Source organism: Penicillium canescens (genome assembly GCF_028828765.1).
Source record: "Penicillium canescens strain IBT 15451 chromosome Unknown utg000007l_segment0_segment0, whole genome shotgun sequence".
NCBI lineage: Eukaryota > Fungi > Ascomycota > Eurotiomycetes > Eurotiales > Aspergillaceae > Penicillium > Penicillium canescens.
In genome coordinates this window covers 316,272-344,205 of record NW_026703969.1, presented here as the reverse complement: position 1 = coordinate 344,205, position 27,934 = coordinate 316,272, and the positions used below count along the sequence as shown (strand labels likewise).

The window sequence follows — 27,934 nt, the reverse complement described above, 5'->3', positions numbered from 1 at the left end:
ATCTATCCTATCTGCCTTTTTTGCCTTTTTTGACTTGGCGTAATCGGTGGCTGACCTCGATACGGACGGAATGCCCTGTTTGCATCGAGCTGTTGAAGGGCTTGTCTCTCGTCTCTTGTTTTAGCTGCACGAGCAGCTGCAATGGCTCTGATGTCGACCCCCTTGGTAACCCCAGCTGCCCTGATGGTCTTGACGACCTCCCCTCCAAATCTCTCCAACCAAATCCACTTCCCCCAATACGGTCTCGAAGATCATTAATTGTATGGATGTGGTATCCGTCTCTTGCCAGGTTATCCAGCAAGTGCGTGGGCATTAGCGCCTCATGAGCGTCCTCATCTTGGAAGAAGCTTGCATGGAAGAGCTGCGCTGCCCTTGTCTTGCGCCACTGAATCAAGTCCGTGCGAGCCCTTAGTCTTGCCCAGTTAGGGACTTTCGATTTACGGAGCTGTTGCTCTTGCTTTCGAGGCCTAGGGAGGATGTCAACTTGACTGCAACCAGTACAGCAGGCCAGCGGTCCAGGTCGTTGGCAATCCGTCATTGACTCCCCGAAGAAATTTAGAGCGCATTTTCTAATGCAGCCACGCGTGTTTATCAACTCCCGCAGGCCAGGATCGAGTTGTGCTCTGCGCACCCTCTCCAATTTTGCTCTTCGGGATGCATCAGCTTGGTTTTCCATCGGTTCGAAGCACCAGGAGTCCACCAACCAAAGGAAGTCACCCATATATCCACTTCCTCTTGCAGCTCTCCCTGCTCTCTGAAATAGTGTGCACATTGAGGAGGGCTGTTTCCATTGTATGACGCGGCGGATATCAGGGTTGTCGATTCCCATTCCCATTGCGTCTGTGGCTAGTATGATGCGGTGGATGGCGGGACCGCCCTGGCCTCGGTCGGGACGGCAAAAATCCTCAGATATTCTGCGCTTGTCGAAGTCAGCCAACTGAGAGTGATAGGCTTGAATAGCGGCGCTTGCCAAGGCTCTCTGGCTACCCAACCTCACGAGCCATTCGATCATTTGAAACTCTGCGGCCTCGATCTGGGCGATTGAATCCATGTACACGATCGTCTTTGGGATTTGACTCATGCTGACCTGCCCTGGGGCAGTCACTGCTTCGTCTAAGAGAAAACTGAGATCATGGAAACTAGCAATGCTGTGCTCAATCCGACGAATGGATAATGAGATATCTGGTCGGTCGATCGTTGTTTTCATTACCTCGACTTCGTCCTGAAAACCCGCCAATTGTATGACATCTTGAAGCATGGTCGGGTCAAGGGTGGCAGAGGTCCCAAACCATGGCACTCTTTTATCGATACGATGTCTAAGGACGCCAATCCGAGAGTAGTGTTTTCGCCAATCGCCACCCCACTGCTGAACGACGTGCAGTTCATCGATGGCAACTAAGACTAAGCGCTGATGAAACTCCCTATGCCGTAACAGCTCCGCGAATTTATCTGAGAGAGCAATCTCAGGCCCCAAAAGAACTAGAATCCTCCCGTTAGTGGGTCGTTGTGCCACGGCAGCTGGATGCAGCTTACTGTGCGTGAATTCTCCATTCATTATCCGCTGGCGCACATGAGCGTTGTTCGATTTGCTGTTGAGAATACATGGAACACAGCCAGATATTTTCTTGATTGACGCTGCCTAGGACATGTCAGATTGCATGAACCACCTGTGATAGCTCCAACTGGGTATGGAGCATGCTAATCAATTTCAACGCTGGCTGTTCAACCCACCTGGTCCTCCTCTAGCAGGTTTAAAGGCATGATCAGAAGGGCGATTCCGCCCGTTCTAAGTGCAGGAACTGATTGGAATATCATTGACTTCCCCCAGCCAGTCCTAGCTATGAGTATGAGGTCTCTCTGATCGATGGCCAGGGTTTTAATGGCCTCTACCTGGTCGGGACGGGGTTGGAATCCGTGGAGTCGGTGCAGAAGGTCGCGTAATTTCTCAGCAGATGGAGGATCTTCAGGCATAAAAGATACTGCATTTGATTTAACAGGCATTGTTGATAGGATGGGTTAAATTTCAAGGTATAGCAATGCAATTTGGCGGAGAAACAGGACAAATTGTCTCGATGGTCGCGTCGTTTTGTTGTGAATTTAGAACCTAAACTATGCGTTTTACACGTTACGAAATTGAGACCCACAGCAAAAGCGGTGCAATTGCGCTCAGGCCCTCCCCAGGCGAATTACCCGATTAGGTAATTACGGAACATGCTTGTTCCGATGCAGTGGAGGGCCTGAGGCACTGAGGCAATTCCGGTAGACAACGCACGCCAATGATCGGTCCACGATACGCGCCCGCTATCACCCAGCGGGAAAAGCATTCGGGGGCCGCGCGCAAATAGTTACCCCTACACTTCATTTTCGTTTTTCTCACACCTCGCGCTAGCTCACCTATATATTGATCACTACCTGCTCATCGTATCGAACAATAAGCGGCCCTTCCTTTTCAAATGGCCGAAGTAATTGGTATCAGCTCTGGCCTCGCTGGCTTATTGGCATTAGCCCTCGAATCGAGTCGCACCTTGTTCAGCACGGTTCAGAGTCTTCGCAACCGGGAAAAGGCTATTAGGGGTCTTCGAGAAGCGCTCCGAGATCTCGAGGAGGTGCTGAAAATACTCCAGGACTCGATCAGCACCTCACCGTTTCTAAGCAGCGGAATAATTGAACGACCTCTTGATCGATGTTGCAAAGCATGCACCGATTTCAATAAACTGATTATGCAGTGCTCTGAGCACTCAACAGACAATCATTTCAGCATCCGTGATTGGGCCAAATTGCGCTACATGGGCGAAGACGTCACTGGCTTTCAAAACATGCTTTCTGGCTACAAATCTACAATTACGATCGCCTTTGCTTATTCCAATGTGTACGTTCATTTACAAGTTTATTTAATTTCTTCGCGAAAATTTCTGACTTCTCATAGCCATCTCACCAGAACGACGCAAAGTGTCATGCACGAATACAAGGAGTTAATTGAGAATACCAAGTGCGACCTCGAGCTGCATTTGCAGTCCATTGAGGATAGAGTGAAATTATTATCTTCCGCAAGACAAGCCGATGTGGGATTGGATTCCATTGACGTTCAGAGAATGAAAGAAGAATTAGAAAGCACACAGCACGGCCTGGAGATTTGCGCGCAATTTTCCTCATACATAGAGGAGACAAGGTCGATCTCTCTGCAAAAAATGACTCAGGCTTCTGGAACGTCCGAACGAAGATCATCGTCTCCAGAATACAACATGCCTTGGCTGATTCTTGCTGAAGCCTTGAGCTCTGCGGAAAGAGAAATCGTCAGTTCGAGACTGCGACTGCTTCAATATCGTCGCGCACAAGAAAGTCACCCTTGGTCATCACAACACCGAGGATTGCTACCAGGGAATGAGCACACCGCCGAACGAAGTGACATCAAGGAAGAGGCCGAAAACATCAAACATTCTTTGAATTTCTTTGATCGGGTATCCGAAGAAACCACCGAGGGTCGAATGAACTATTTCGAGGATGTATCTACGGGTGATAAGAGCAAACAATTCATTGTGACGACGCTCAAAGATTTGATCTCTGCGCGACGGATCACCTCGGGATCTGGCTCATTGCAAGTTCTAGGACAACTATCCGAAGACTCCCTGAACAACGTCCTTCGAAACCAAGAGGACTTCCGTGAATAGAGAACTCGGATCTAGGAACGGTCAGTTTAGTGAAATATATTCCCGCGGGCTATGGCCAATTCAGGATCCTTTTCTTGTTTCAGTCGTACGACTCTGAGAACAGTGGACAGTAGGGCCTGAGGCGAACAGCCGTGTGGCAATTTCTTGTAAAATATGACCAAATCAAGCCCAGTTCCGGTATGTAAAATACAGGACCTCCTGGCCTTTGGACCTGGGGATTGCCGCCAAGCTTCTTTTGAGTCAGCGTGTTTCCAGGTGAGAGTATGCAGGTAAAACTGTTCGCGAATATTACCGCAAAAAGATGGTTCGAAATTACATATCGAATTGGTGTAGAAAGATAGATGCAGAATTTCGATGTGGACTGTTCTCTATTTCCGTATTCTTTACAACAACTCGATTGTTCAATTTACCTCTCCAGCCATAGAAAATTTTTGTTCCTTGGATTCAATACAGTCACGAGACAAAAAGTCGTATTTTAATAGAGGTAAATTACGGGAACGATTACATACAGGAAAATTGATAGTCCTAGTCTATTCCCGATATAGACCAATGGGTCCCGGAGTGAAAATATATGCTCCGAGGAACGAGAGGTGGTACCATGGGAGCTTTGGTTACTATTTCTGGGAGCTATTATGAGGGTCTTATGCTATAGAGGTGATAGCGTCTCGAGCGATCAATTGATATTAAAGAAAATTGATATAGTTCACTCTAGATACAAGATGTAGCGCAAACGTGTGATTGGTTCAATGCTACTCCTTTCTCCACCTTGGAGTACATCTAAGGGCCATTGCTTTCGTACCCAATACCTTAGGCTCTGATTTCTCGACTGCGGCAGATCTCGATCCTTTCCAGTTGCTAGATGTGCCAAGACCCGCACATTTGTACCCGACCCAGTCCACATTCGATTATACGCTGCGACTGGCAACTGGCCTAGAGGGTTCTACGCTATAATACGCCCGAAAATATGAATGGCGTTGGCATGAGACCACCACTGGCAGAGCCAGCGGTGCTCAGCAGCTTGGGAGAGGAAGCCGGAGGTTGCATTTATCTACCAAACAAAGTTTCATAACGCTCCCAGGACCTACCCGCATAGTGGGAAAAACTTCGAGGGAAGCAAGCAGACATTCACGTTGATAATGTGTTCGTTGTTCACAGTACTAGTGAACCACAGGACAGGAGGAGGATAGTAAGTTCCAAGTTCTCCGGTCTCGCCCGAGGGCTCGGAATGGAGCGGCTGGTCCTTGCAACAAGGCTGAATTAATTTCGGGCCAGAGACCTGGGGAGTGCGAGAGTATTAGGAAAATGCACGGACCTTGGATCGAGGTGGAGAATGTAATGTTTTTTAACCGATCCTATTAATCAAACCGACTTTTCTACAGAGAGGGCAGCGTCAAAATGACCTTCTCACCACTTTCTACGGCCTCATGTCTAAACATTTAAACACCTGAATTTTAATTGCTGCAGAATCACCACCGTCCGTTTTTCCACTAATCTTTGTTGAACATACAATTAAGCAGGCTCCTGGACCAGTTCATCTAGTCTGATCAAGAGACTGTCATCAATCAACTGAGAATCAATGGTAAGCCGTGACAGCAGTCCCTCGACTGCCTCGGCCTTAACAAACAAACGGGGTGTGGTGTTGAAGAGAGGCCGCACTAAGTTTGCAGTTCGGAGGCGCAACTGTAAGTATGGACTACAATGCTTAGCTTCGGACCGGGCCGGATTATTACCCCCTTCCGCCAAGCAAAAACGCCTCCCTGTAAAGTCGTTCGGTGTTAGCCGGAGATAAGGAAGCGCTAAGTAAGGATCCAAGATGTGGGTTCTCTTGGACTCCTTGCAGTCTACCGAGTAGTCTGGGAAGACTGAGTAGTCTGCGTGGACGGAGTAGCCTAGAGTTTCTCCAAGGAGTAGAAAGAATTTTGCAGGAGCTTTGCATTCTTTTTGGGGGTCAAGAAAATAGTACCACGAATCGGCCTGTTGGCACCAAGAGATGCTGCTGTCCAATAAATATCCTGAGTCTATGGGAACTCCAAAAAAAAAGTCAAAATCGGCTTTAAATTTTCAATATACTCCCAACCCTATTTTCATTTGTTTGTAAGCTGTCGGCGACGCGGTGACCGTCGCATTCTCTACGTGTTCAACGTTACGAAGGGTGGAGCCACATCCATGGTTTTACAGTATCAGAAATTTCACTCTTGATAAAATATTCGAGAAAGTGCAAAGGGCATGCAGATATATACTTCAACAAGAAGTTTTTAGTCTTCTTGGGAAAAAAGTTCGTACATTAAGTATTCATTGCATTTGAAGATCATGTGGAAATTTTAGTGCGGCGGAACAATGGGAGGAGATAGTGATGACTGGATAACAAACACCTTGCCTGTTTTGGTCTAGTGGCACTCTCAGCAAGAGTAAGAGATACGCTTAAAACGTCAACTGAAGCGTGGTGCATGGGTCTGGGAGAGGTCATGAGTGGACAAGTCTTCATGATAGGGAACTCTGCATAGATCGCTCTAATTCGGCTTTCGCGCCATCGAACGACTTGGATGGGCACGCAATCTGCTAGCAGGAGGCCTGATTACCGGCGGATTTCACACCCGGCGATACAAGACGAAGGGGACGAGAACGGTGTCCATGGAGAGGCGTAGAGGACATTCTTACCCTAGTCGAACACCGAGTATAGGAACGACTGGGAGATATATCAAGTTCGTGCGTGTGCGCGGTCTCTTGTAGTACTGTTCTCTCTTTTTTCATCGTTTCAGGGCATCGGCGTGCGAAGCGCGCGTCACCAGTTGATGATGAAGTGGCGAAGTATTACCAACTTCGGTCTAGTGGCACTCTCAATAAGAGTCCTGTTTCATTGGTGGATGATTTTAAATATCATTGGTTTGCTACTACTCCTTTCTCCACCTTGGAGTAAGTTACCAAAGTGGTCGCATCCCACGCTTCAGTGGTCTCTTATGCTACTTCCAACCAATCCTCTCCTAATCTCTCAAAGTTTTCAGGGGATTCTCTGGCTTTAATACTACTGGGGTATCACTACTCTCGTTTATACTACTTTAGTTTTAATGCTAATGGAGTAGATATCTTACGTGGCGTCGTGATAATTCCGGCAATGTTAACTCAGAGGTTCTCTTCACTTGGTCTGAAGTTTCGATACCTCTGCCAGTGCCCCCATGGCTCTGCTCACCTCCCAGTAACCATTCTGTACACTCTACTACGCCTTTCGCCAACCCCCCAGACAGCATAGGGCAGCTAGGATGTGCAAGCCACGTTTAAGTAAATCGCGAACGGCTATGGAAGCGACGCGCAAGGGCATAGATGTTCTGTTGAAATAGTGTATAGGTAATAAGAGGAATTGCTCTTATTGCTGCTTTTTGTCGATGCTCAATAAAGTCCTCCCTCGGTAGGCTATGGTAGATATAGACGGTTGAGGCATCCTGAGTTCTCGAGTGCCTTTGCATTACTATTTTTGGAGCAAGGGCAGAAAGTGCAATGCGTGTTTGGTCCGCTGCCTCATATCTCCACCTTGGAGTTTTAGACCACATTACGAGCTATTTTTCCACGACATCCGGAATCGATGTGTTTGGCAAACGCACTGCTGGATGTGTCTAATGGAACGAACGTCCATATGGAGCCCTCTTCCATACGGAGCCCTCTTGCTAAGGCAAAAACCTAGATATGCTAGATACGGCTGGGCCCAAAAGGCTTTCAATGCTCTTTTATTGTGTGCGGTCTACCATGACGGCCAGTCCCACATGGACTGATTTGGTGGAGAGCACATCACTGCTAACGCAGACCCACTCGAACACTACTAGTTCAGAACTCAACCGGTTTGGCGAAGCAGAGCGTTGAAGTTGGCATGTCAAAAGATGAGGCATACAATCTGTTGTAGCTAAGATACCTGCCTGTGGCGTGAATTAAGCATTAGTGAGCAGTAGTCAACGGCGGAATGAGATAGTCGACTGCAAAAAGTAAATTAAATCGTTGGACAAACTTGTTTCACCGACCCTGAGGAAAGTAGTTGCGACGTTAAAGTACCTGACCCACTCAATGCACCTATTTAGTGACCACGGTGTCCCGATGATTGACCACTCTACAGTATCTTCAGAACGATCTTTTCCAGCAGTTAACTGGGGGTCCGTGTCAATAATTACCGCCGCAGTTCAATCAAAGTGGCAGTCATTCCTCATTCAAGACTCTTATTAAAACTCATTCGCCATCATTATTTTATTTGTCACCACTGTCTGATGCACCCAACCCGCGTATTCTTTCTCACACCAGGCATAAGGTCGCTACCCCAATGTGCAGAAAGGGATGGCAGTGCCGAACCAATAAGAAGCTACTAGTAGCTCACATTCAAGCGAGCCTATGGAGGTACGGAGTAGATTAGCCCAGAATGCGGTGACCAAAACGACGACATTGAGAATCTATTAAGGCGAAACGAGAACCATGAGATCTAAGCCAAGAACTCCTCGATTGAAATGGGCGGTGCCGATCAACATTGACATTGGCAGAGTGGGAAGTGGTGTTGTAGGCGAAGCGAGCGGTTCGGATTTTTCGCATGGAAGACTAATCTTCCCTTCAACATGGATCAAATTGCAGCGTGAAGGACCAGTCAGGGGGTCAGGGGGCATACTGTTTGCTTAGCGACTGAACTCATTTATTTCAATTAAAATACTGTAGTAGACGAGGCTGACCGACATCAGGTGATTGGAAACTGGCCCGCGTCTCCTAGCCCGAAAACCAAAGTTCTGTGATAAGGCAATACAGTAAGGCACAAACTTAGATACAAAGACTGCCGGCCTTTTGGGGGGTGCAGGGAGTCCTGAGTCCATAATGAGCTCAAAGTTTGAAGTTTTTTTTTTTGGAAAGATAAAAGGTGGGAAGTAAAGGTGGGAGGTCCTCGACTATTAGGAAATGCACGTGATGCAGATCAGCGCGACGAAGTGGAGGTGAGTCACCGTTTAAAAACAGTCCTCTGTCACTTTCATCCTTCAACGCTTTTCGCTTCTTTCTTACTGAGCCGCCTTCTTACGCATTCCAGGTGCAGAGCTGTTCAATCGATACCAACGAATGTGTTGGCTTCAACAAGCTGGTGGGTAGGTATTCATTTTCTTCTCGTGGTCTTATCCACTAGGCATTGCATGATGTTTTCTTCTACAAGTCCTGTTCATCCCATTTCCTGTTAATTTTTTTGGGGTCTGGGGCTTTTCCAGTGCGAGAATTACTCGTCTTTCCGAATTTTGCGCCTATGGGTCCCGTAGACAAATCATTTCGTTCATCGGGGCACAACGCAGGCCACTGGCCAACCACATTCAATCCAACCTAGCTTGCAAACACATGTTCTTTCAAGCCGCCAACACGGAGCTGCGATATTATATTGAACACCGTGGACCGACACAGCGAAGATGCAGGTTGGGGGGGGGGGGGGCTTGGGGAGGTCGGTTTGAATTTTGAGACCACAAAATGACATCACCTCACAATGTGGTCTAGATCTACGCCCTAGGGCTGCTAAATCTGGGATAAGGAGACGCTGTGGTTACATGAGTGGCTTATAACTGTCAACAACCCCGCCCAGGTGAACTTGGCCCGTCGATCACTCTGGTCGAAAGTTCCAGAGCATAAAAAGTGGCTGGTATTTAATATGCAGGAGTCGTCCACGTCCTTGATCGCAGCGCATGCTCCAAAGATCATGGACGAGACCACCCGAGGCTTTCTAGCCCAGGCTATCCGGGACGCATTCACGTCTTCTGGCATCGATTATAACGAAGAGTACATTGATTCCTTGATTTCTAAAGTCGATAATGACGGTACGTTGGACACTCGACTTAGCTAATAGAGTGGGTGTTGACCGTGATTCTAGTCCTGGAGGCTCATTTGGCGAGCCAAGACGGCAACACGGAAGAGTCCTCGTTACGAACAACCGGCTCGGCTTTACAAACACCTCCGGCTTCACCACACGGAAGGCGTGGCTCCTATCGGATTCTGAATGCGCCGAAAAGGAATTATGGGAAACTTGCAGGCCCAGAACCCAGGAAGAGAAGAAAGCGGCCCATTTCGAAGCTTTCGAAAAATTGTGGTGATAAATCTCCCTCCGACAGAATTCCTGATGAACCTATCGAGGCAGGTTGTCAGAATATAAGTCAACAGGTATGCCACTTTTGCCCTCTGACAAAATTGTTTCACGTACTTGATCCGAGGCTAACGTCCTTTGATCTAGCCTGACTACGACCATGTGAAAGGTACCCGCCATTTGGATATCCCCGTCGACATTTCCTCGTCGTATCAAGCAGACTCCGCGTATGCAGTGAAAGCAATGTCATCAATATTGTTCGAATGCGCGAGGGTCAATTTAGCTATTGCTCTATACGGACATCGAACGAGCGGTGCCCCAACAACAACCAAGCCTGACAACATCCTGAAATATGTCGATGAGATTTCGGAATATGATTATGAGAAGGCAATTGACGTCATCCGCAGAGACAATGCTTTAGCCACAGGAAAGGGTCTGCAAAATCGGTACAACGAAACAATTTTCTGGAAAATCATTCTCAAGGGTGCTGCGTTGATCGATCATACAAAGCTGCCATCCGCGAAAGGGCCTGCAGACGGGTTCACAATGGCGGAAAAAGCTGCAACCAAGAAGTTCATGGAAGATGCCGGATACGGGTTGGGTGCAGAAAACCAACGGCAATGCCGTGTTTTCTGGAAAAACCTATTTGAAATGCGTGAAGCTGGTATTGACAAAGTCCTCTATTACCGCACCAAACAATTCGACAGCTACTGCAAGGGATATCCGAAGACGTCAGAAATCTCCCTTGTGGATGCAATAATGAAGTGGGAGACCCAACATAGACCTCACATCGAACAACTGGAAACACGGGCTCTCAGACTCGCGAAAGGCGACCTCATGCGCCTGTCTGATCTTGAGCACCCCCAAGTTGTAGAGAGGCTGAAAGTTCACGAGTCCTCTTGGAATAATGCCAAAAATGAACGGGCCTTCACCAGGGAAGAAGAAAGCTTCAATGCAAAGGGTTTGCAGGCTTTCTCTCCTGAAGTTTTATGCGCACCCTACGACTACCAATTAGTATCAGACTCTGGGGCAGATAAGTCTACATTCACCTCTCTCCTGCCGAAAGATGGTAGCTCCTTGTTCGCCTGTTCCATTGTCCCCGTGCGTGAGGGGGACTTTCTAGGCATATTTGCTGGTAAGATTCGGTTTTCGGAAAACTGGAGTACAACCCACGGTATCCGCGGTCCTATCGACAGTCTGTGGCTAGACTACTCACAAGTCACTGGTACGCTGAACCAAATGCTGGTCTCAGAACCGGGTGGTCCCGCAAACGTCCGTCTCCAATGGGAAGTAATCCATGATGATATTGGGACCGATAGTTGCACCTCATGGAGAGTTTCTGTGAAAGCCACTAAGCCCATAATGCCGTTCGACCCTTTCGTTCGCGTGGCTGCTCAGCAGGAGCAGTACGTGCTGCATTTATCCTCTGAGAACGCAAAGAGGGGGTTTCTCGGACTTTGCGAAGCTGACTAATTGAACCATCCTTGTTGCTATATTTAATCGAGCACTGGTTGTATTAAGGGAACGCGTGACGCCGGAACAACAGGCAAAGAAAATTAGCCAGCTATAATGTGTATGCGTCGTTAATTTTGCACTTTGATCGAGCGCACATCGAATTTGATAATTGAATAAGTGATCTGCTTTCGCACCTTGATATGTTTTGATAAGATGTACGAAAGAAACGTACAGTAGTTGTAAATGAACAAGTAATGTGGTGTAATCTGTGACCAAAGAAAAACATGTTATCGTTTCTCATAAAGCCTTGGTAGTAAACCCTCTAGCGAGATTGTTTGCGCATTTGTTTGATAATCATTAATTCCCCTCTTGCATCAATAAGATTTAGATCGCCTCTAGGTTCAGGCTGTTTGTCTGGGGACACATGAGCTGGCCCTGGAAGTTATCGTGCTACTATAATCAGTTTTCTACGTCTAGGGATTGAGTGGAATACTTCTGGGATTGATCTAATTCAGATATCCTTAGGTTTACCACTTAATTGATGCAGTCGAGTTCAAAGCGCCACACAAGTTGACAATTCCCGAATTGGTGGCGGGTTCTACACCAGATGGATCTGGCTGGCGATGTCATTGACCAGAAGGGGACACATTTGAATTTTATGCTACCTGCCTCGTCGCCGCCGTCGTCACTCAGATATTCTCATACATGATCGACAGTGGAGTTCGATACGGCTACATCTGCACGGGGGAGGCTTTTTTCCCCTCCATATCCCAAAGGATGATCCTACAGTTGTTCAGTACTTCTTGTGTATCCCGAATCCAAGACGTGCAGGCGGACGATGAATTGCGCCTCCACCGGACCGCCATCGGTCAGGTGCTTGCATTCACCCTTCAAATTTGGGAGGCAGGTTCTAGGCTTCGTCCTACCCGTTCTGGCTTAGCGCAATGTACGCAACAAAAATAGCGTCGGCACCCCACGACTGTTCCTTCCCGACTTCCACCGCCCAACACAGCAATGGAGGAAGATTTTCAATCTTTGACAGCGGGGAAAATCCATGAACTGCTAGCCATATAATAGCCTAGTCATAGCAGAATTTTCATCTATTTTAGCGAAATAGTGAAGTACGAAAGCAATGGCCTTGGACGTAACTACTCCAAGGTGGAGAAAGGAGTAGCATTGAACCAATCACACATTTGCACTACGTCCTGTTATTTTGGGATTGTTCACTCGACACGCTATTCACCTCTATAGCATAAGACCCTCATAATAGATCCCAGAAGTAGTAACCAAAGCTCCCATGGTACCGCCTCTCGTTCCTCGGAGCACATGTTTTCACTCCGGGACCTATAGGCCCTCTGAGAACGATTGTCAGAAATCTGAGTAGTGCATGGTCGAAAATAATAAATAAACCGATTCATTCATACATTTACTTGTTGGACACAGTGAAAGAAGCTCGACCTCCAGCTTCATCCCAATTAAAGAATTTGCGAATCCGGTCATGGTAAAGAACCCCACAGACGTAGTATGAGCTGGAGAACTGGATGTCAAATGTGGTTAGCGTATCTCTTACTCTTGCTGAGAGTGCCACTAGACCAAAACAGGCAAGGCGTTTGTTATCCAGTCATCGCTATCTCCTCCCATTATTCCGCCGCACCAAAATTTCCACGTGATCTTCAAATACAATGAATACTTAATGTACCATCTATTGGATACCTGACTTACTATCTAATAGACCTTCTCGAAAACTAAATTAATTGGCTGCCAGGCACTACGCATCAAATTTACCTGGTGATTAAGACTACAGTAGTATTTAGACTACCCACTCTCCCCTCGTTTATCCTAACGAGAGCCCCTATCCTTCTAAATAGGAGCTAGCCAGCTATAATATGTATGCCAATTCACGTTCAGTCCCTAGATAACCTTTGATACTTGGAAAGTGACGGCTTTCGTACATGTACTTTGATTAGACGAAGAAAAAGGGGGTGATTTGTGACCAGAAGAACGATACTGCAATATCTAGTACAGCCTTTGGTAGTGAGTGAGGCCCTTTGAGCATCAGTGGAACTGAACTGAGCGGTAGAGCTCTGAAGTGTCAAATGTTCCCTTCTTTCCAATAGAAGGAATAAAGGCTCTTTCTCGAGGAAGTCGATATTGAAGAACGAGGGCATGAATATCAAAATATGAGGCATCTAATGCAGCGGATATAACCCGTGGGATATCTACAGAAGCTTCAGTGATGGTAACGAAGGCCTCTTTTGATATGTGTAATTATCTCCTCGGCACTTTTGATATATTTCTGCGGGGATTCTTGATTCTTTTGCCATCAACCCTGTTCAAAACAGCTGATACTACCAGGGACCACCAGGACCAAGCAAGGCTTGCCCATATAAATACCTCGTGGACGTCAGCCCTCCAAGCATTATCTAATTAATTTCAGAAGTAAATTGGATTCTCTAAGGATTGGAAAAATGCCAGGACCATCAAGCAGCAACCAGGCGCAAGAAGGCCATTCTGCCGACGACCAACCTTTATATCCTCCACTACCATCTGTTGAGTCGGATGAGTCGGATAATGAGGAAACGTCTTCCAGGAAAATGACACCTACAGAAAAACTCAAGATAATAGAAGCAATTCTAAGCGCACCGGACGACGCCAAAAAAATAGAGGAGTCCATCGAGAAAGCTCTGCCTTCAGATGTGACCTTGAATTTCAGGCAAATCCAAGCAACTATCCACTCGGACAGGTTCCCGGACCCTGTCGAGAAAGACAAAGCGACCAAAGCATTTCAAAGTGAGTATATATTCGCACAAGAGAGTACTGACAACTAACTCGGAAAGAACTTGGATTTCTCAGAGATAACGTGGGGGCAAAATCCAGCAAAGTGGACAAAAACAACGCTTTTAACTTCGGAAACGATCCAGATCGCCCACAGCCTCATGTCGAAGGGGAGGTCTCCCCGTACCATGAGGAATCTCATCATAAAGCAACTCCTCATATGCAAGTACTCCTCCAGGCATTGGTGGACAACCCTTTGCTTCAACCTCGCCAAGCCCCAACATCGGCGGTCAGAGATGCCGTATCCGCGCTGGATAAAATCAACAGCGTCCTCAAGGAAGAAAATGCAAAACACGGCCAGGACTCCGACTTGGGCATCATCCGTTATAGCGATTTGCTTGCAAAGTGGCGACCAATCCTTCTGTTAGAAGATGATGATACAAAGAAAATGTTGCATGGGTCATTATTGGCGTATTGCAAGCAAATGCACTATCCTTTAACATGGGCCAATCAACCACCGTCCAGCGATCCATCCAGTGGTCAAAAAGGAAAAGTGCCAGAATCGCAAAGCACTTCAAATGATGTTGCAGATACCGCACAAGACAAGGATGCAAATTCTCAAGTGCGAAAACCAGCATTGGATTCAACTTACAGTGGTGCAAATGCCGCTGCAGCTATAGTCCCACGAGGATCAACCCCGCAACAAACATTCAATATGCAAGTATCCTCCGGGACAACGATCCCGCAGGCAGGGTCGCCGTACAATGACATAGCACTTCAAGCAGGGAGTGGCCAGAAACGGGTGGTAGCCCTCAGGCCACGTAAAGTACAAAGAGCCATACAGCCGGGCTTCACAACGTCAGGGGAGAAGATTTTGTTCATTCAACCCCTCGGACTGAATGCGCGATTTGTTGTCACTGATAGCGAAGGGAAAATACGACTTGTCCCAGGCAGTCAGCCCACTATAGACCTAGCAAACAGTGCTGGAGTCCGACATACGCTTCAGGATCCAGTGGAAATCCAGAAGCTCCGTGCCCGAGTTCGTTGCGGGGGAGAATACGGGTTGGAATTTGTAGCTATTGGGGAGTGGGACATAACGAGTAATAGGCTTCCCTTTATCGTTGTTGGCTTTTACCACCAAAATGAGAGTGGGAGGTGTGAGGAAGGTATCTCTCGTTCTGCTCTTGCGAAAATATTGGGAACACGCGAAGGAGAGAAGCTGGTCGTTGAGAGCATCGTTGGCAATACCGACATGTCTTTGAAAGAAGCTCTGAAGTCTCAGATATCACCAGGGACTCAGGAGAACTCATCTAACAACGCGCCTCGGCTTCTTCCATATCGTGAGCAAACTCAGCCGTGGTGGTGCCAACCCACCCCGCAACACTATGTGTCGAATGTCGATTTCAATGCCGATCCTACCCAGCGGCCGTACCCGAGCCACTTTCAACAAGTTGTTCCTGAGCAGTTTCAACAATTCGCTCCCAGGCAGCATTTACAACAGGTTATCCCTCAGCAGCATCAAAAGCCATTCCCTTACCAGTACCAAGCTGGGCCATTTGCCATGCCACCTCAGCCAATTCTCGATCCCTCGATGATGAAAAGCGGAAACTCCCCGGCTGCAAGTTTGATGGAGGTGGACGAAGTTTGAGGAATTAGGACTCACTGAGCGTTTGGCATCACTAAGCGTTTGACACTACTGATTTTCATACTAGGCTTGAAGCCGGAAATGAACAATCAGCTATGTAACTACAAACAGAAATTAGTCAAATAACAAATGGAATTTGCTAGCACGCTATCGAGAGAATGCTTAGCGGACTGAGGTCTGAGCAGAGTATTACAAATAAGCGATCAGGTCATATAGGAGGAAGAATGGCTACAATCACAAAGGCTAGATAGAGCTTGCAGTGTCGTGCTGTCACCTCCGCAGTGTCTGGTCAATGCCGTCTTTCCTTCGCAATGAAGGGCAGTCGATGGACCACAACGCCGCTAGTGTTCTTCGACAAGGCAGGAAAACTAGAAGATCTGAGAGGGAACTCGGCGCAGGCATGTCTGCTTGCTTCCCTCAAAGTTTTTCAGACTATGCGGATAGGTCCTGGGAGCGCTATGAAACTTTGTTTGGTAGATAAATGCAACCTCAGCTTCATCTCCCAAGCTGCTGAGCACCGCTGGCTCTGCCATTGGTGGTCCCATGCCAACGCCGTTCATATTTTCGGGCGTATTATAGCGTAGAACCCTCTAGGCCAGTTGCCGGTCAAGGTGTATAATCGAATGTGGACTGTGTCGGGTACAAATGTGCGGGTCTTGGCACATCTAGCAACTGGAAAGGATCGAGATCTGCCCGAGTCGAGAAATCAGAGCCTAAGGTATTGGGTACGAAAGCAATGGCCCTTGGGTGTAGCTACTCCAAGGTGGAGAAAGGAGTAGCATTGAACCAATCACATGTTTGCGCTACATTCTGTATCTAGAGTGAACTTTATAATTTTTCTTTAATATCAATTGATCGCTCGAGACGCTATCACCTCTATAGCATAAGACCCTCATAATAGACCTCAGAAGTAGTAAACCAAAGCTCCCATGGTACCACCTCTCGTTCCTCGGAGCATATGTTTTCACTCCGGGACCTGTAGGTCCTCTGAGTACCGCATGATCGAAAATAATAAACAAATCGATTCATTCATACATTTTTCTTGTTGGACACAGTGAAAGAAGCGCAACCACCAGCTTCTCTCAGTTAAAGAATTTGTGGAATCCGTCACAGACGTAGTATGAGCTGGAGAATTGGATGTTAAAATGTGGTTAGCGTATCTCTTACTCTTGCTCCACTAGACCAAAATAGGCAGTGTCTACTCTCAGTCACCGCTATTTCCTGCCATTATTCTGCCGCACCAAAAATTCCATGTAATGGATTCAAATATAACCCCACATTACAATAAAACGGCTGATCCACGTCACGTGATCATGACTCCAGTATATACTCCCTGAGTATACGCAAGAGTATATTTATCTTGAGGCAGATCAAGAATCCACGATTTTTAGTCTTCAGACCACCTTGGTTCTACTTTACAGTAAATTCAACACTTTGATATACGGACCATTTACATTTACGACCAACCGCAGAAAACGCTGTTGGCAGAATAGATAATATCTACATTAAATCACTCGGTTCGTTGTAGGGCAAAAAAAATTGGAAAAGATTTTTTTTTAATTAAACGCAGTTGCAAATCCCTTCGTAAAAACTAAGCAATTGAGTGTTTAGCCAGGTGCCCAATTCAGAAAAGAATGTTCAATATCTGAAAATAGGAAAAGAAACTGGCTGAGACTACATTCAAACGGTCATTATTCTGTCTACTGTAGCTTCAACATGAGGGCCGAGGTAGGTTGAGGAACTACTATCACGGTCTACCGTTAATTCTCGATTAATTGATGACAGTCTCTTGATCAGTGTAAATGAACCGGTTCAGGAGACATGAAGGCCTGCCTAATTGTAAGTTCAACAAATGTTAGGGGAAAAACGGAGGTGGTGATACTGGAGCAATTGAAAATTCAAGTGTTTATATGATTTAAACATGAAGCGGTTGAAAAGGTCTCTGGAGAATTGATTGAAGGATTGGTTAAAAAACATCACCTTCTCCACCTAGATCTAAGGTCCGTGCATTTTCCTAATACTCTCGCAACCCCCAGGTCTCTGGCCCGAATTTATTTCAACCTGCTCGCAAGGACCACCTCCGCTCCATTCCGAGCCCTCGGGCGAGACCGGAGAACTTGAACCTACTATCCTCCTCTTCTGGTGTTGTCCTCTACAGTAGTACTGTATACTACGAACGTATTATCAATGAGAGAGGTAAGCCTATCCTATATCAGAAGAACTTTCGGGTGTCGCGAGTGATGTAATCGAGATAATGACCTCGCCACGGTGGATGTACTTGCCGAGGAATTTAAAGTAGGACTGAATTTATCTATCTACTGACGAGGCCGGTCTAGGAAATCTGAAACCATTTGAATCGATGTATTTTCCGGAAACCAAAGGGCATCAAAAGGCCAAAGCGTATTGGTGCCTTTGGTGCCTGAGGCATATATAGAATCGAGCCAAGGGGGTGAGTAAGCTGGTTGGTAAACATCTGGACGCATTCCGCCCTGACGGGCCATTCCCCCGCGCCAGACAGCGAACCCCCTACCATGTTGACTTCGATTTGCATCCTTCCATTATTTGCTGAATACTGATTTTAACAAGCGATGGAAGAAACAATCGCCGAGCTACGACGTCAGCTTGAGGAGGAGAGACAGGCACGAGAGGAAGAGAGACAGGCACGAGAAGAAGCAGAGCGCCGTGAGGAGGAAGAGAGACGGGCGCGAGAAGAAGCAGAACGGCGTCTCCAACCCAACACCTTATTTCGCCTTCTCGATCGCTGCCATGACTCTCTGTCTCAAGCGATCCGAATCGAGACGGATGCGACCCTCACGACTCAAGGCGACGCGACCGACCCAGTGAACCGACTTTACCCCAAGCGCATAATCCCTTGGCTTGACTTCCCCAGCTCCAGGAGCAAGTTTGGAGGAAATTCGACCGCACGGCCGCCTTTACCTCGCGCCCCCTCTTCCCTTCTGATACCCAAATAGATTATGTCGTTACGAATATCCAGAACAGGCCGATTTATTCGGAAGCGTCCCTTCGAAATTTTGAGCGAGACACGGTGGATAATTTTGTTGAATTGATTATCAAGGCGTTGCGAGATGATGAAGTCTTTCGTCGTGAGCTTGGAATCCAGGGCCAAGTCACCTTTTACGACCGCGCGAACCCATCGGAAACTTCGCTGAAGAACAGCTTGGAGCAAATGAATCTTCAGGACGTGCGAACGCCCCAACGACTCGCGAACACTAGGCCTGGAAGAGGCAGAGGAAGGGGAAGAGGAGCGGCGCAGGGAAAGAAGAGGGATGGCACTGCACGAAGACGCAATCGTCGTGCAGACCAGTTCTGCGTGCACCTTGTGGCCGATGAACGACAAATCCCAGTGTATGCGGTGGAATTCAAAGCGCCGCACAAGGTGACAATCCCCGAGCTGGTGGCGGGTTTACATCAGATACATCTGGCGCGCGATGTCATAGACCAGGAAGGTGACACGTTTGAGTTTTATGCCACCTGCCTCGTCGCCGCTGTGGTCACTCAGATATTCTCATATATGATCGACAGTGGGGTTCCATACGGTTACATCTGCACAGGGGAGGCTTTTGTTTTTCTCCATATCCCGAAGGATGATCCCACAGTTGTTCAATATTTCTTGTGTATCCCGAATCAGGACGTGCAGGCGGACGATGAATGGCGCCTCCACCGGACCGCCATCGGTCAGGTGCTTGCATTCACCCTTCAAGCGCTAGCCGCCGAAGCTCCGTCTCAAGAGTGGCATGATACGGCACGCGACGAGCTAAAGACCTGGAAGGTCGAATACCTGGACGTGTTGAGAAAAATTCCCGAAACGCTCCGTAAAGACCCCCAGCCTCCAATTATCGACCATCGCACTGGAAACTAGAGCCGAAGACACACAATACACGATCCCGTGCTCGTTGCCAACCAAACATGTCTACTCCGAAGCATTCTTCGACTGAAGGCAGCGGCAGTGATGCAGAATCGCATTCCCCATCCATCGCAGCAGCGGCGCGCAGCCGGTCGAGCCGGGGCCGAGGCCACAAGCACCAATCAACTAAGGAAAGCGAAAGCACACGAGCCGGTCGGGACAACAAACAGACCTCTCGGGAAGACGGGCAGTCTACACGACCCTACTGTACAATTGCCTGCATCCGCGGCATAGTCAACCGAGGCCCTCTGGATAAAGAATGCCCTAATTGGAAACTCCACGGTGGTCAGAGACACTCCATGGGACCGCAGGAGTTCACACATCAGCTTCACCGTCAACTTGCCCGAAACAGAAACCACGGGTTTGAACAACTCCATGTCTGTGGTCGGACGGGTTACCTCATCAAAGCTACTCTTCTATTACACGGATACACTGTGATCATTAAGGCTACCACGATGGAGAAGCAGCATCTCCTTCAAGCGGAAGTGGACAATTATCGCTACCTCAGGAGCTTGCAGGGACACCAGATCCCCGTCTGCCTTGGGGCCTTTACACCCCGCGTTGCGTATTGGTACCATGGCAAATTAATGGCGCAGATGATGATTCTGAGCTGGTCTGGATCACGGCTTCAGCATATCATCAACGATAAGAATTTTGGATTCTTTTACCAGGAGCGCGACAAAGCTCTGACCGTGCTCCAGTCGCATGGAGTGGTCCATGGCGACAGTGAGTGGCGCAATATGTTGTGGGATGACCTAGGTAGCCGTCTGATTGTTATTGACTTGGAGGACGTGAAATGGTTGAAGCGCCCTCGTACCCTTGAACCAACGTCTGGAAATGCACGGCATGGTCATCGCGTGAAGGTGGGAAAATCCGGGCAAAAACTCTTGTCCAGCTCAACCGCTGTTTGCACATGACGCCCCAGGCCCATGGCTAAGACTCATTTGAGGCGATTCATGTTCTCAGCTTCCGATTATGAGTCGGAAGGAAGTTTTGATAAGTGATCGCACGTTCTGTTACTGGTCATAAAAACAATTTGCGCCAATTGGAAGATATTCCGAATATATGTGATGAAAGCTCTGAAAAGACTAATTATTTGGCGACGTCAAACATATTTTCCTTGCTACAACTTTCTCGACCGCTCTTCTCCCTAAGGGTTTCACGTTTCAGTTGTCCCGGCCCCTCCTTCTCCTCAATACTTTGCTTTCGTCACCCAGCTCTCCACACAAGAGACAGCATCTGAAGGCGACTTCTTTCGCTCCAAAAGGAACGATAGAACTTCTGCTGGGCTGAATACTTGCTCCGGCATCTTGCTGGCGAAGTCACGAGCAAGCCCCTCGATCGTCTTTTCATCATATTCCTCATTGCGTTGCTTTTGGTTCGGCGACTGCTTGAAGACCGTGTGGAAGAGCTGAGTCGAGATGTTCTGATCGGCAAGCTTGAAATGCACTTTCTTGTCTGAGCGCCCAGGCCGAATAAGTGCTTCGTCCAGATGTTCAATATGATTGGTCGTCATGATCAGTATCCGGCCTTCTTGAGATGAGACACCGTCAAGCACATTCAAAAGCCCGGATAGGGTGACTGCTGACTTTGACTCGGTTTCTTGGTCTGCGTCGACGCTGTCCCTGCGCCCCATTCCAGCGGTATCCACGTCCTCTAAGAGAACAATACAGCGCGGCGGAAGTTCAGCAAAAAGCTTCATGAGCTTGCTGTCTGAAATATTCGACAATTGAAGCGTATAAATATCCAGTTCGTGCTTCCCCGCGAGTGATAGACTGAAGCTGGATTTTCCAGTTCCAGGGGGTCCAAAGAGAAGGTAGCCTCGTTTATACGGAATACCCCGTTCTGCGTACCAGTCTTGCATATCTTGGTCGAGAAACTCGTCCACGTCTCTTAGAACATCGTCCTTTACCTGCTTATCCATGATGACTGTGGAGATGGGTCGGACCGGTCTCAATCTGGCTTTCTTCCACTCTCCCTCGCGGTGTTCAAAGACAGAGACTTTTCTCTGCGTATCCTTGAGATACTTTTTGCGGCACTCTTCGATGAGATCCTTCAAAATATTTGCATTAAGACCAATGGAAGAGATATAGAGATCTTCTCGATGCTCTTTGACCGCGCAGCGAAGGACAAGCAAATGCCCTTTATACCAAAACAAAAAAGATCCATCCCAAGGAGAAAAGGTCAACGGCTTTTTCTTTGTCGAACATTGGTTGTTTGCCCGCTGTGGAGATCTTACGCGAGCAATCAATGAGTGGGCATTGTGGACAAATGGTTGGTCGGCTATCCAATCAACAAGCATATCGTATGCTTCGTCGTAATATGAGACATAAATTGTCGATGCTTCAAATTGTCAGTCCCACCCGGCAATAACAGGAGGTATACGGACTGAAGTAACTTCTCACTATCTCCCAAACATAGCGGACTGCATAGCGGGCGAAGAGGATAAACATCCCAAAGGTACAAAGAAGTCGAGTGTAGCTGTCCGGGTCGCCAGCAAGCAGCTGGCGTGCGGAGGCAGTGACCATACTGAAACCGGGAAAGATGATATCTATTAGAGACATCTGGAAAGGGGAAGAACCACCTCCGCTAATTGCATTCATCGTGTATTAAAGAATTGGAAGACTTGATTCGAAGTTGGTAGATGACAAGAGGTTGTTTCTGCTCATATTTATATATTCGCTGCTGGCTCTTTTCTAATCGTCTCGTTCTTTGGAGAAGGGTACGAGAACCGAGCTCGTGAGCAGACAATCATTTGATTCGCCCTCATCAGTCAATATTGATAGAACGGGCCGTGTCTGTATGCAGGAGGAAGACCCTTGCAGTCTAATCTGGCGAAGCTCTTCTTCGTGGCTTTCTGTTTTGAGGCACACGCACATATATATTCTCTCTTATTACACTGTGGTTTGAGATGGGAAAATGACAATCTAACAAATGGCATTTTGTTGATAGTTATCCTTTAGTGAGATCCATCCAATATCGCTTTGCCAAGCGTTATTTCGCAAGCGCTATACCTGCTCGGGATAGATGCCAATTGTGTCGAACTCAACACACGATCGTATTACCCTAGAGTTTCTAATGGGAGTCATCTTTCGCCTGGTTTTCTCCATGCCAGGTCTAACTCCGTTTTGGACATGTCAACCAAAATACCCCATAAATACCAGTCAAACAACGTACTAATCGATTATCAAATGAGGCCAAACATGGACGAGGTTTCATCCATGGAAGAAAGGAACAATTAAGAGATCATCCGGACTGGACAGACAGAAAGCAATGTATTTTGGATCCTCTTTTCTATTTAAAGACGACTGGTCCCACGGACTACAGTCAAAGATCTGATGAAAAGGAAATCTGGAAACATGGAACTAGATCTAATATTCCAACTGGTCGCATCGACAACAGCAACGCTTTGTTCTGTGGCAAGCCTTGCATTCTGGCTCTTGTATACGGAGGCATTAAGCCGGGGAAAGCGGAACAAGCAACAACTCATCTACAGCCAGATCATGATAGGTGGCATTATTATTCTTGGCTCAGTTGTATCCATGCTGCTCGCATTGAAAAGAACAACCGCAGATAATGGTAAGCAGCTTTGTTTGTTAGATGATAACTCATTCTTACCCCAATGCTAGATCTATCACGTTCAATATCTGCCGTGGAGGTCGGCGTCGTGCTACTTTTGCTCATTTTGAACGAGGTACGTGCAGGTGATAAGAGCGAGGTCGACGCTGACACTCATTTACAGTATCTTTGTATATCAACTTTACAGTCATTCTTGACTCACATAATTGCGGGCTTATTCTTCGTTGGTACGATTGTTGTTTTGTCCCTGACCATTTACCAGCCGGCAAGTCTGAATTGGCTCTTACATGGAAGGCCTCTCACTAACGATCTTTCAGCAACATCGCAGGTCTTTGCTTGTGTTATACACGTTCGTGATTTTGGTCAGCCAAGGGTTTATTAACGCACAATTCATACGGTTTTGGGCTACATGCATGAAGCCCAAAAATGGAGCTGCCACTACTTTCAATGTATTCTGGCGACATCCAGATCCGACGACATCCAAGCATCACAAGGCTCTCTGGTTGGCGGCGATGGGGTCAATCGTGCTTTTGCTTTACTCACTAGGCACGACAATCCTTGTGTTTATAAGACCATGTCTGTGGGTCCAATTAACGACGGTACGTATATTGACCTCATCAAAAACCCAGTCACTTACCCGCTGCATAGCTCCAAGTCGCCATAATTAGCCTGAGGAAGGTTGTGACTTCGACTGGCGTTTTCTGAATCTTGTCACTTCTGTATTCCAAGGGTAGGGTCGATCAGAAGCGGGCATAGGAGCCAATATTTGTGAAAGAACTGTCCTGTAGGGTACGATTTCTTTTTGTGGAAAGTGGTTCTTCTTATTCCTCTGTTGAGAGGTCGCCTCAACCGGCAGCTTGCAGGGAAAAGCTATCCGGACAGTTCGACTTTTGCCCAATAGAAGTGATCGGTAACGAGATCGTAGATCACCACACAAAAGAAGCGGCCAATGAATCATCACGAGTTAACCGAGTCGAAAAGAAAAGATGGTCGACTAGGAGCAGGCGCAGGTGAAGAAGGTGATCGGCCGACGCAAGCAGACATTTAATTTAAGCACGGGCAAAGAAAGCACTAAAATACCGGTCAGAGCTACACAAAACAATAATATCAATTTTAATACATATACGAATTGGAAGAATCGTCTCGGGTTCTGTGCTGCTGTAGGCGTAGGTGCAAGGGAATGACCATTAAGAACAGTGCGATGTAAACAGAAATTGAAGCCCAGTAGGTGCAGTGCCATATTACTGTTCTCTCTGATACGAATGAGTGGGCGAGCGACAGTTTACCTCTGACGAGAAGAGACGCAGAGGAAGTGAGATTATTGTAAGTACCCTTTGCTGCCCGATGAAACTTGGACTCTGTCCCGAGGTGGGGCAACCCCTCGGGTCACCTGGTAATCCGTCAATCTTCAACCCCTCTGCCCGCCTTCAGCGCAGATTATCTTGCACCGAGTTGCCAGCGCCATCGCACAACATAGTCGGCTGAGGAACTGCGTGCGCCGCTTTGCGTTCGACCAAAGCCTCAGACCATCTTGCCCTCCTTGCACACCGGGCTGGTAAGTGTAATTCCTTCCGTCCATAACAAAAAAGCTATGCTAACTTTCATGCTAAAATGCGAAGTAACAAGCGCAGGCTTCATCTTTCGGTTTCGCGTCGATATCAACTGTGAGCATGGTGATGCCGAACGAGGTCTGCCGTCCCACCCAGACTCCTTCGGCTGTATATTCTAATCAAAACAAGGCCGCTTTGGGAACCGATGCAATAGAAGGAGAGATCTACAACATACGTGGAGCCATACTATTTCGACCAACGCCTTACGATAGGGAAATTACCGGGAAGGGAGATTCAATCATGGTTTATGATCCGAACGCAGACATGAACTCTCCGCCATACTGGGAGAACGACGATCCATCGAAGGAAGAAACAAGTCCAGTACCAGCGGGTTTCGAAATTCGCGTGATTGGAGCAGTCGTTGTTTTCAAACGCGTATAGCCTTCAGCTCGTGGATTAGCTGGAGACCATCTTTATGGCCCACTAAAAGGTTGATGGATATATCCTGACTTCGGTTCTTTGGCACGAGCGCCGCCAAACAATCAGATGTTTCTGTCCCCCCAACTGTGCGCTCCCACTGCCATTGATGACTGCTCTGAAGTGCATTGAAGAGCCTATCTCCTAGCATTGGAAGATTGGAGATAGGCGAAGAAGAGCATCGGTAGTCGATTTCTGTTCCTTGTTATTAAGATGCCTTGTATGAATATCGAGCTAGTCATGGTATCTCACGTCTATTTTGCTGTATCGCTGTTGAATTATTTTTGTGGCTATGTTGTATTCCACGCGATCCAGTAGCAAGGGTTCCTTCTGGCCCACCCTCGTCGGTTGCTTCGAATCCAGTCGAATCCATCGGCGTCTCTTCTATACGTCTTCGCTTGAGAGGTGGCTGTTGTTCACCGCTGGGGTTGGAAACTTTCTCGATGAACGTTTGAAATGGTCCAGAGGCCTTCAGAGGTCCCTCCTTTGCGAGAGATAACATAGTTTCGAATATTCGTGGCGGAATTTGTTCGATTCGTTCGTGATGGAGGTTTCCGATGAGAAAGTGGAAGGTCTTGTCGGTCATACCCCCCGAAGCTTTCCAGACAGATGGCTGAAGCGCCATCGCCCACATGAGAATAACATGAGCATGCTGAGATCTAAGTGTCGCACATCTCGATTCAGTCTGCTTATTTCTTGTTTTCACTTGCTTGGATTCGAAAGTAAACGTCGTTGGCCCCATAAAGATAAGAACTAGATTCCTTTTCAGAGTCGTCATCGTCGATGGAGTAAAGGGTGCGTCGTTCTTGGCAGACCGGACACGACTTGCAAGTCGAATATCCTCTTCATCGGGATACCCGATGGCCAACAATCCCTGTATGCCAGCATCAAAATTCGCTAATGTCGCCTTGAATCGTGTGTATAAACCTTGGAACTCAGTTAACTGGTCCGTAGATGGGCGAATACGTTTCTGACAGAGCTTCAAGCTGACTGATTCCATTTTGTTTACCAGTGAATCAAACTGCGACAGAACCACAACGGCAGACATGGTGAGATAGGCAGAAGACGCAACTCAGGAAAGAACAAACAGCAAAAACGGGAGAGTAATGGTATTTTAAAGGCGGGTCGGTCTTTAGCCTATCCCAAGTTGGTTTAGTTGACTACGTGACTGGAGAATCACATTCTGATAAAAGTCACGAAAATGCGAGAGCTTTATTGGCGGATCGAAGCAGGTCCCAGCCAATTGACATGGTTATTGGCTGGAAACTATAGCGCAGCCTCGAGCTAAACTAATGCGTGGCTGCTAAATTTACCATTTATTTCCAGCCTGACGCTATTTACTTGGTGATATATCCAGATTTGATATAACTCTTTACGTGGTGTAACACCGAACCCCGCATTTTGAAGTATAACAACACTCACGTTTTTGAGGTTAGATAAAAATGTAGCGGCTTTGAATTCATGAGTGGCTGGCTGCTCCGTTCTATGGCCAATGGCAGCCAGTATGTAGCCGCCAGTCACCTTTCCGACGACCGAGTCCGTGCTTACATGCATATTTGTCATTGCGAAACCGCGTGCTGCAGGCCACGTCACCAGAAAACTAAGTTCGGAAGCTCTCAAGCCAAGAATAGGTGGTTGCGGCTCAAATATTTTTCAGCTGGAGTGGATCTTTGCTATAGTGATGGACTTCTAGCCGCTGTAATCCTGGACTTATTCCCGTTCTCCTCTGCTTGAGCACGCCCAGGATGACAGGGTTCCCCGCTTACTCGATATTTGGCCCGACCTAGCTCAAGTCATATTGATGACAAGCATCAACCGACTCTTTTCTCATATAAATACAGACGTACCTTCCAATCCATTCTCTCCCTCAGACTAGTTGCACAGCGCAGATTTCATCAAAAGTACACTGATCATTCCCGCTTGTTGTGGGTTTCTTATTTCCACTTCACGAGAAGCTATCTCATGTTCTGCTCAATCCCACCCAAAGACACCTAGATTGGCCGCCATCGTGCAAGCAATAATCGCTAACACGAACGATAAAACAGTGACACCTGCCAATACAATGGCGGTTGCAGTAGAGTGTGCCTTCTTGGATGCCCTCTCTTTCAATGCAATCCAGACCTTTGAAGAACAGGAAAAGGAGGTGGACAAGGCGACCTTGATGGCGATCGCGGACATATTTGTCAGGCACAGCATGCACAAGAAGCTAGGTGCCGGGCTCCTCCATCGCCACGACACACTCCAAGACGGGACTGTGATGTTCCACGAGGTTCAATCCCCTGAATCTGATGTCTGCATCCCAAAGGCTCTTTCAAGCATCGCCATGGACAAGATCGCGCCGAACTCGTGGTTCCTCAACCAAAATGGACTGTTCCAGGCATTTGAGTACGATGCCAGCGGCGAGGCAACTCACATCAACGCAGCTTTCGCTTCAGACCTTGCCGGGTTTCTCAAAGCTCACAGCCTGGAGAAACGGATCTCAATCATCCCGAACCCTGCGGACAGAGAAGACTTCATTGAGTTCACACATCCTAGTGGACGCGGCACCATCAGTGTCCCTCTTCGCCTTATCTCCGAACAAGAGATTGAGACGAGTGAACCTGTCATCACTGGGTGGAGCTTCCATGTCAATGAACATGGGGTTGTGGAGTGCAAAGGGAACAACGTCTGTGCCCCTTTGAACTCTGGCAATCACAAAGTGTTTACGGACTCGAAGCCCTACACAGAGCATGAAGTCGAGATTATGCCACGGTTGGATGCTGCTGAGGAGTCTTAAATTTGCAAATC

The 27,934-nt window shown here is 47.5% G+C and overlaps 10 protein-coding genes across 10 annotated transcripts; 7 read left to right on the top strand and 3 right to left on the bottom strand.

The window, feature by feature from the left end:
• Positions 1–7: 7 nt before the first annotated feature.
• On the bottom strand, positions 8–2,001 carry N7446_010564 (P-loop containing nucleoside triphosphate hydrolase protein; the record flags this gene model as incomplete). Its single annotated transcript, XM_058519307.1, has 3 exons — positions 8–1,479; positions 1,534–1,639; positions 1,732–2,001. 3 exons carry the CDS (start codon positions 1,999–2,001, stop codon positions 8–10), a joined length of 1,848 nt encoding a protein of 615 aa, XP_058368145.1.
• Positions 2,002–2,453: 452 nt separating this feature from the next.
• On the top strand, positions 2,454–3,668 carry N7446_010563 (uncharacterized protein; the record flags this gene model as incomplete). The annotated part of the gene is made up of 2 exons (XM_058519306.1): positions 2,454–2,869; positions 2,927–3,668. The coding sequence occupies 2 exons, from the start codon at positions 2,454–2,456 to the stop codon at positions 3,666–3,668; spliced, it is 1,158 nt and encodes a 385-aa protein (XP_058368144.1).
• A 5,692-nt stretch (positions 3,669–9,360) lies between these two features.
• On the top strand, positions 9,361–11,214 carry N7446_010562 (uncharacterized protein; the record flags this gene model as incomplete). The annotated part of the gene is made up of 3 exons (XM_058519305.1): positions 9,361–9,478; positions 9,532–9,818; positions 9,889–11,214. The coding sequence occupies 3 exons, from the start codon at positions 9,361–9,363 to the stop codon at positions 11,212–11,214; spliced, it is 1,731 nt and encodes a 576-aa protein (XP_058368143.1).
• Positions 11,215–13,664: 2,450 nt separating this feature from the next.
• Positions 13,665–15,619, top strand: N7446_010561 (uncharacterized protein; the record flags this gene model as incomplete). The annotated part of the gene is made up of 2 exons (XM_058519304.1): positions 13,665–13,986; positions 14,034–15,619. The coding sequence occupies 2 exons, from the start codon at positions 13,665–13,667 to the stop codon at positions 15,617–15,619; spliced, it is 1,908 nt and encodes a 635-aa protein (XP_058368142.1).
• A 2,585-nt stretch (positions 15,620–18,204) lies between these two features.
• On the top strand, positions 18,205–19,496 carry N7446_010560 (uncharacterized protein; the record flags this gene model as incomplete). Its single annotated transcript, XM_058519303.1, has 2 exons — positions 18,205–18,456; positions 18,507–19,496. The coding sequence occupies 2 exons, from the start codon at positions 18,205–18,207 to the stop codon at positions 19,494–19,496; spliced, it is 1,242 nt and encodes a 413-aa protein (XP_058368141.1).
• A 47-nt stretch (positions 19,497–19,543) lies between these two features.
• Positions 19,544–20,458, top strand: N7446_010559 (uncharacterized protein; the record flags this gene model as incomplete). Its single annotated transcript, XM_058519302.1, has 1 exon — positions 19,544–20,458. One exon carries the CDS (start codon positions 19,544–19,546, stop codon positions 20,456–20,458), a length of 915 nt encoding a protein of 304 aa, XP_058368140.1.
• Positions 20,459–20,733: 275 nt separating this feature from the next.
• N7446_010558 (BCS1 and AAA domain-containing protein) lies at positions 20,734–22,105 on the bottom strand (the record flags this gene model as incomplete). Its single annotated transcript, XM_058519301.1, has 2 exons — positions 20,734–21,884; positions 21,931–22,105. The coding sequence occupies 2 exons, from the start codon at positions 22,103–22,105 to the stop codon at positions 20,734–20,736; spliced, it is 1,326 nt and encodes a 441-aa protein (XP_058368139.1).
• Positions 22,106–24,790: 2,685 nt separating this feature from the next.
• On the top strand, positions 24,791–25,111 carry N7446_010557 (uncharacterized protein; the record flags this gene model as incomplete). The annotated part of the gene is made up of 1 exon (XM_058519300.1): positions 24,791–25,111. The coding sequence occupies one exon, from the start codon at positions 24,791–24,793 to the stop codon at positions 25,109–25,111; it is 321 nt and encodes a 106-aa protein (XP_058368138.1).
• A 274-nt stretch (positions 25,112–25,385) lies between these two features.
• N7446_010556 (uncharacterized protein) lies at positions 25,386–26,195 on the bottom strand (the record flags this gene model as incomplete). Its single annotated transcript, XM_058519299.1, has 1 exon — positions 25,386–26,195. The coding sequence occupies one exon, from the start codon at positions 26,193–26,195 to the stop codon at positions 25,386–25,388; it is 810 nt and encodes a 269-aa protein (XP_058368137.1).
• Positions 26,196–27,209: 1,014 nt separating this feature from the next.
• Positions 27,210–27,923, top strand: N7446_010555 (uncharacterized protein; the record flags this gene model as incomplete). Its single annotated transcript, XM_058519298.1, has 1 exon — positions 27,210–27,923. The coding sequence occupies one exon, from the start codon at positions 27,210–27,212 to the stop codon at positions 27,921–27,923; it is 714 nt and encodes a 237-aa protein (XP_058368136.1).
• Between the last annotated feature and the right edge of the window lie 11 nt (positions 27,924–27,934).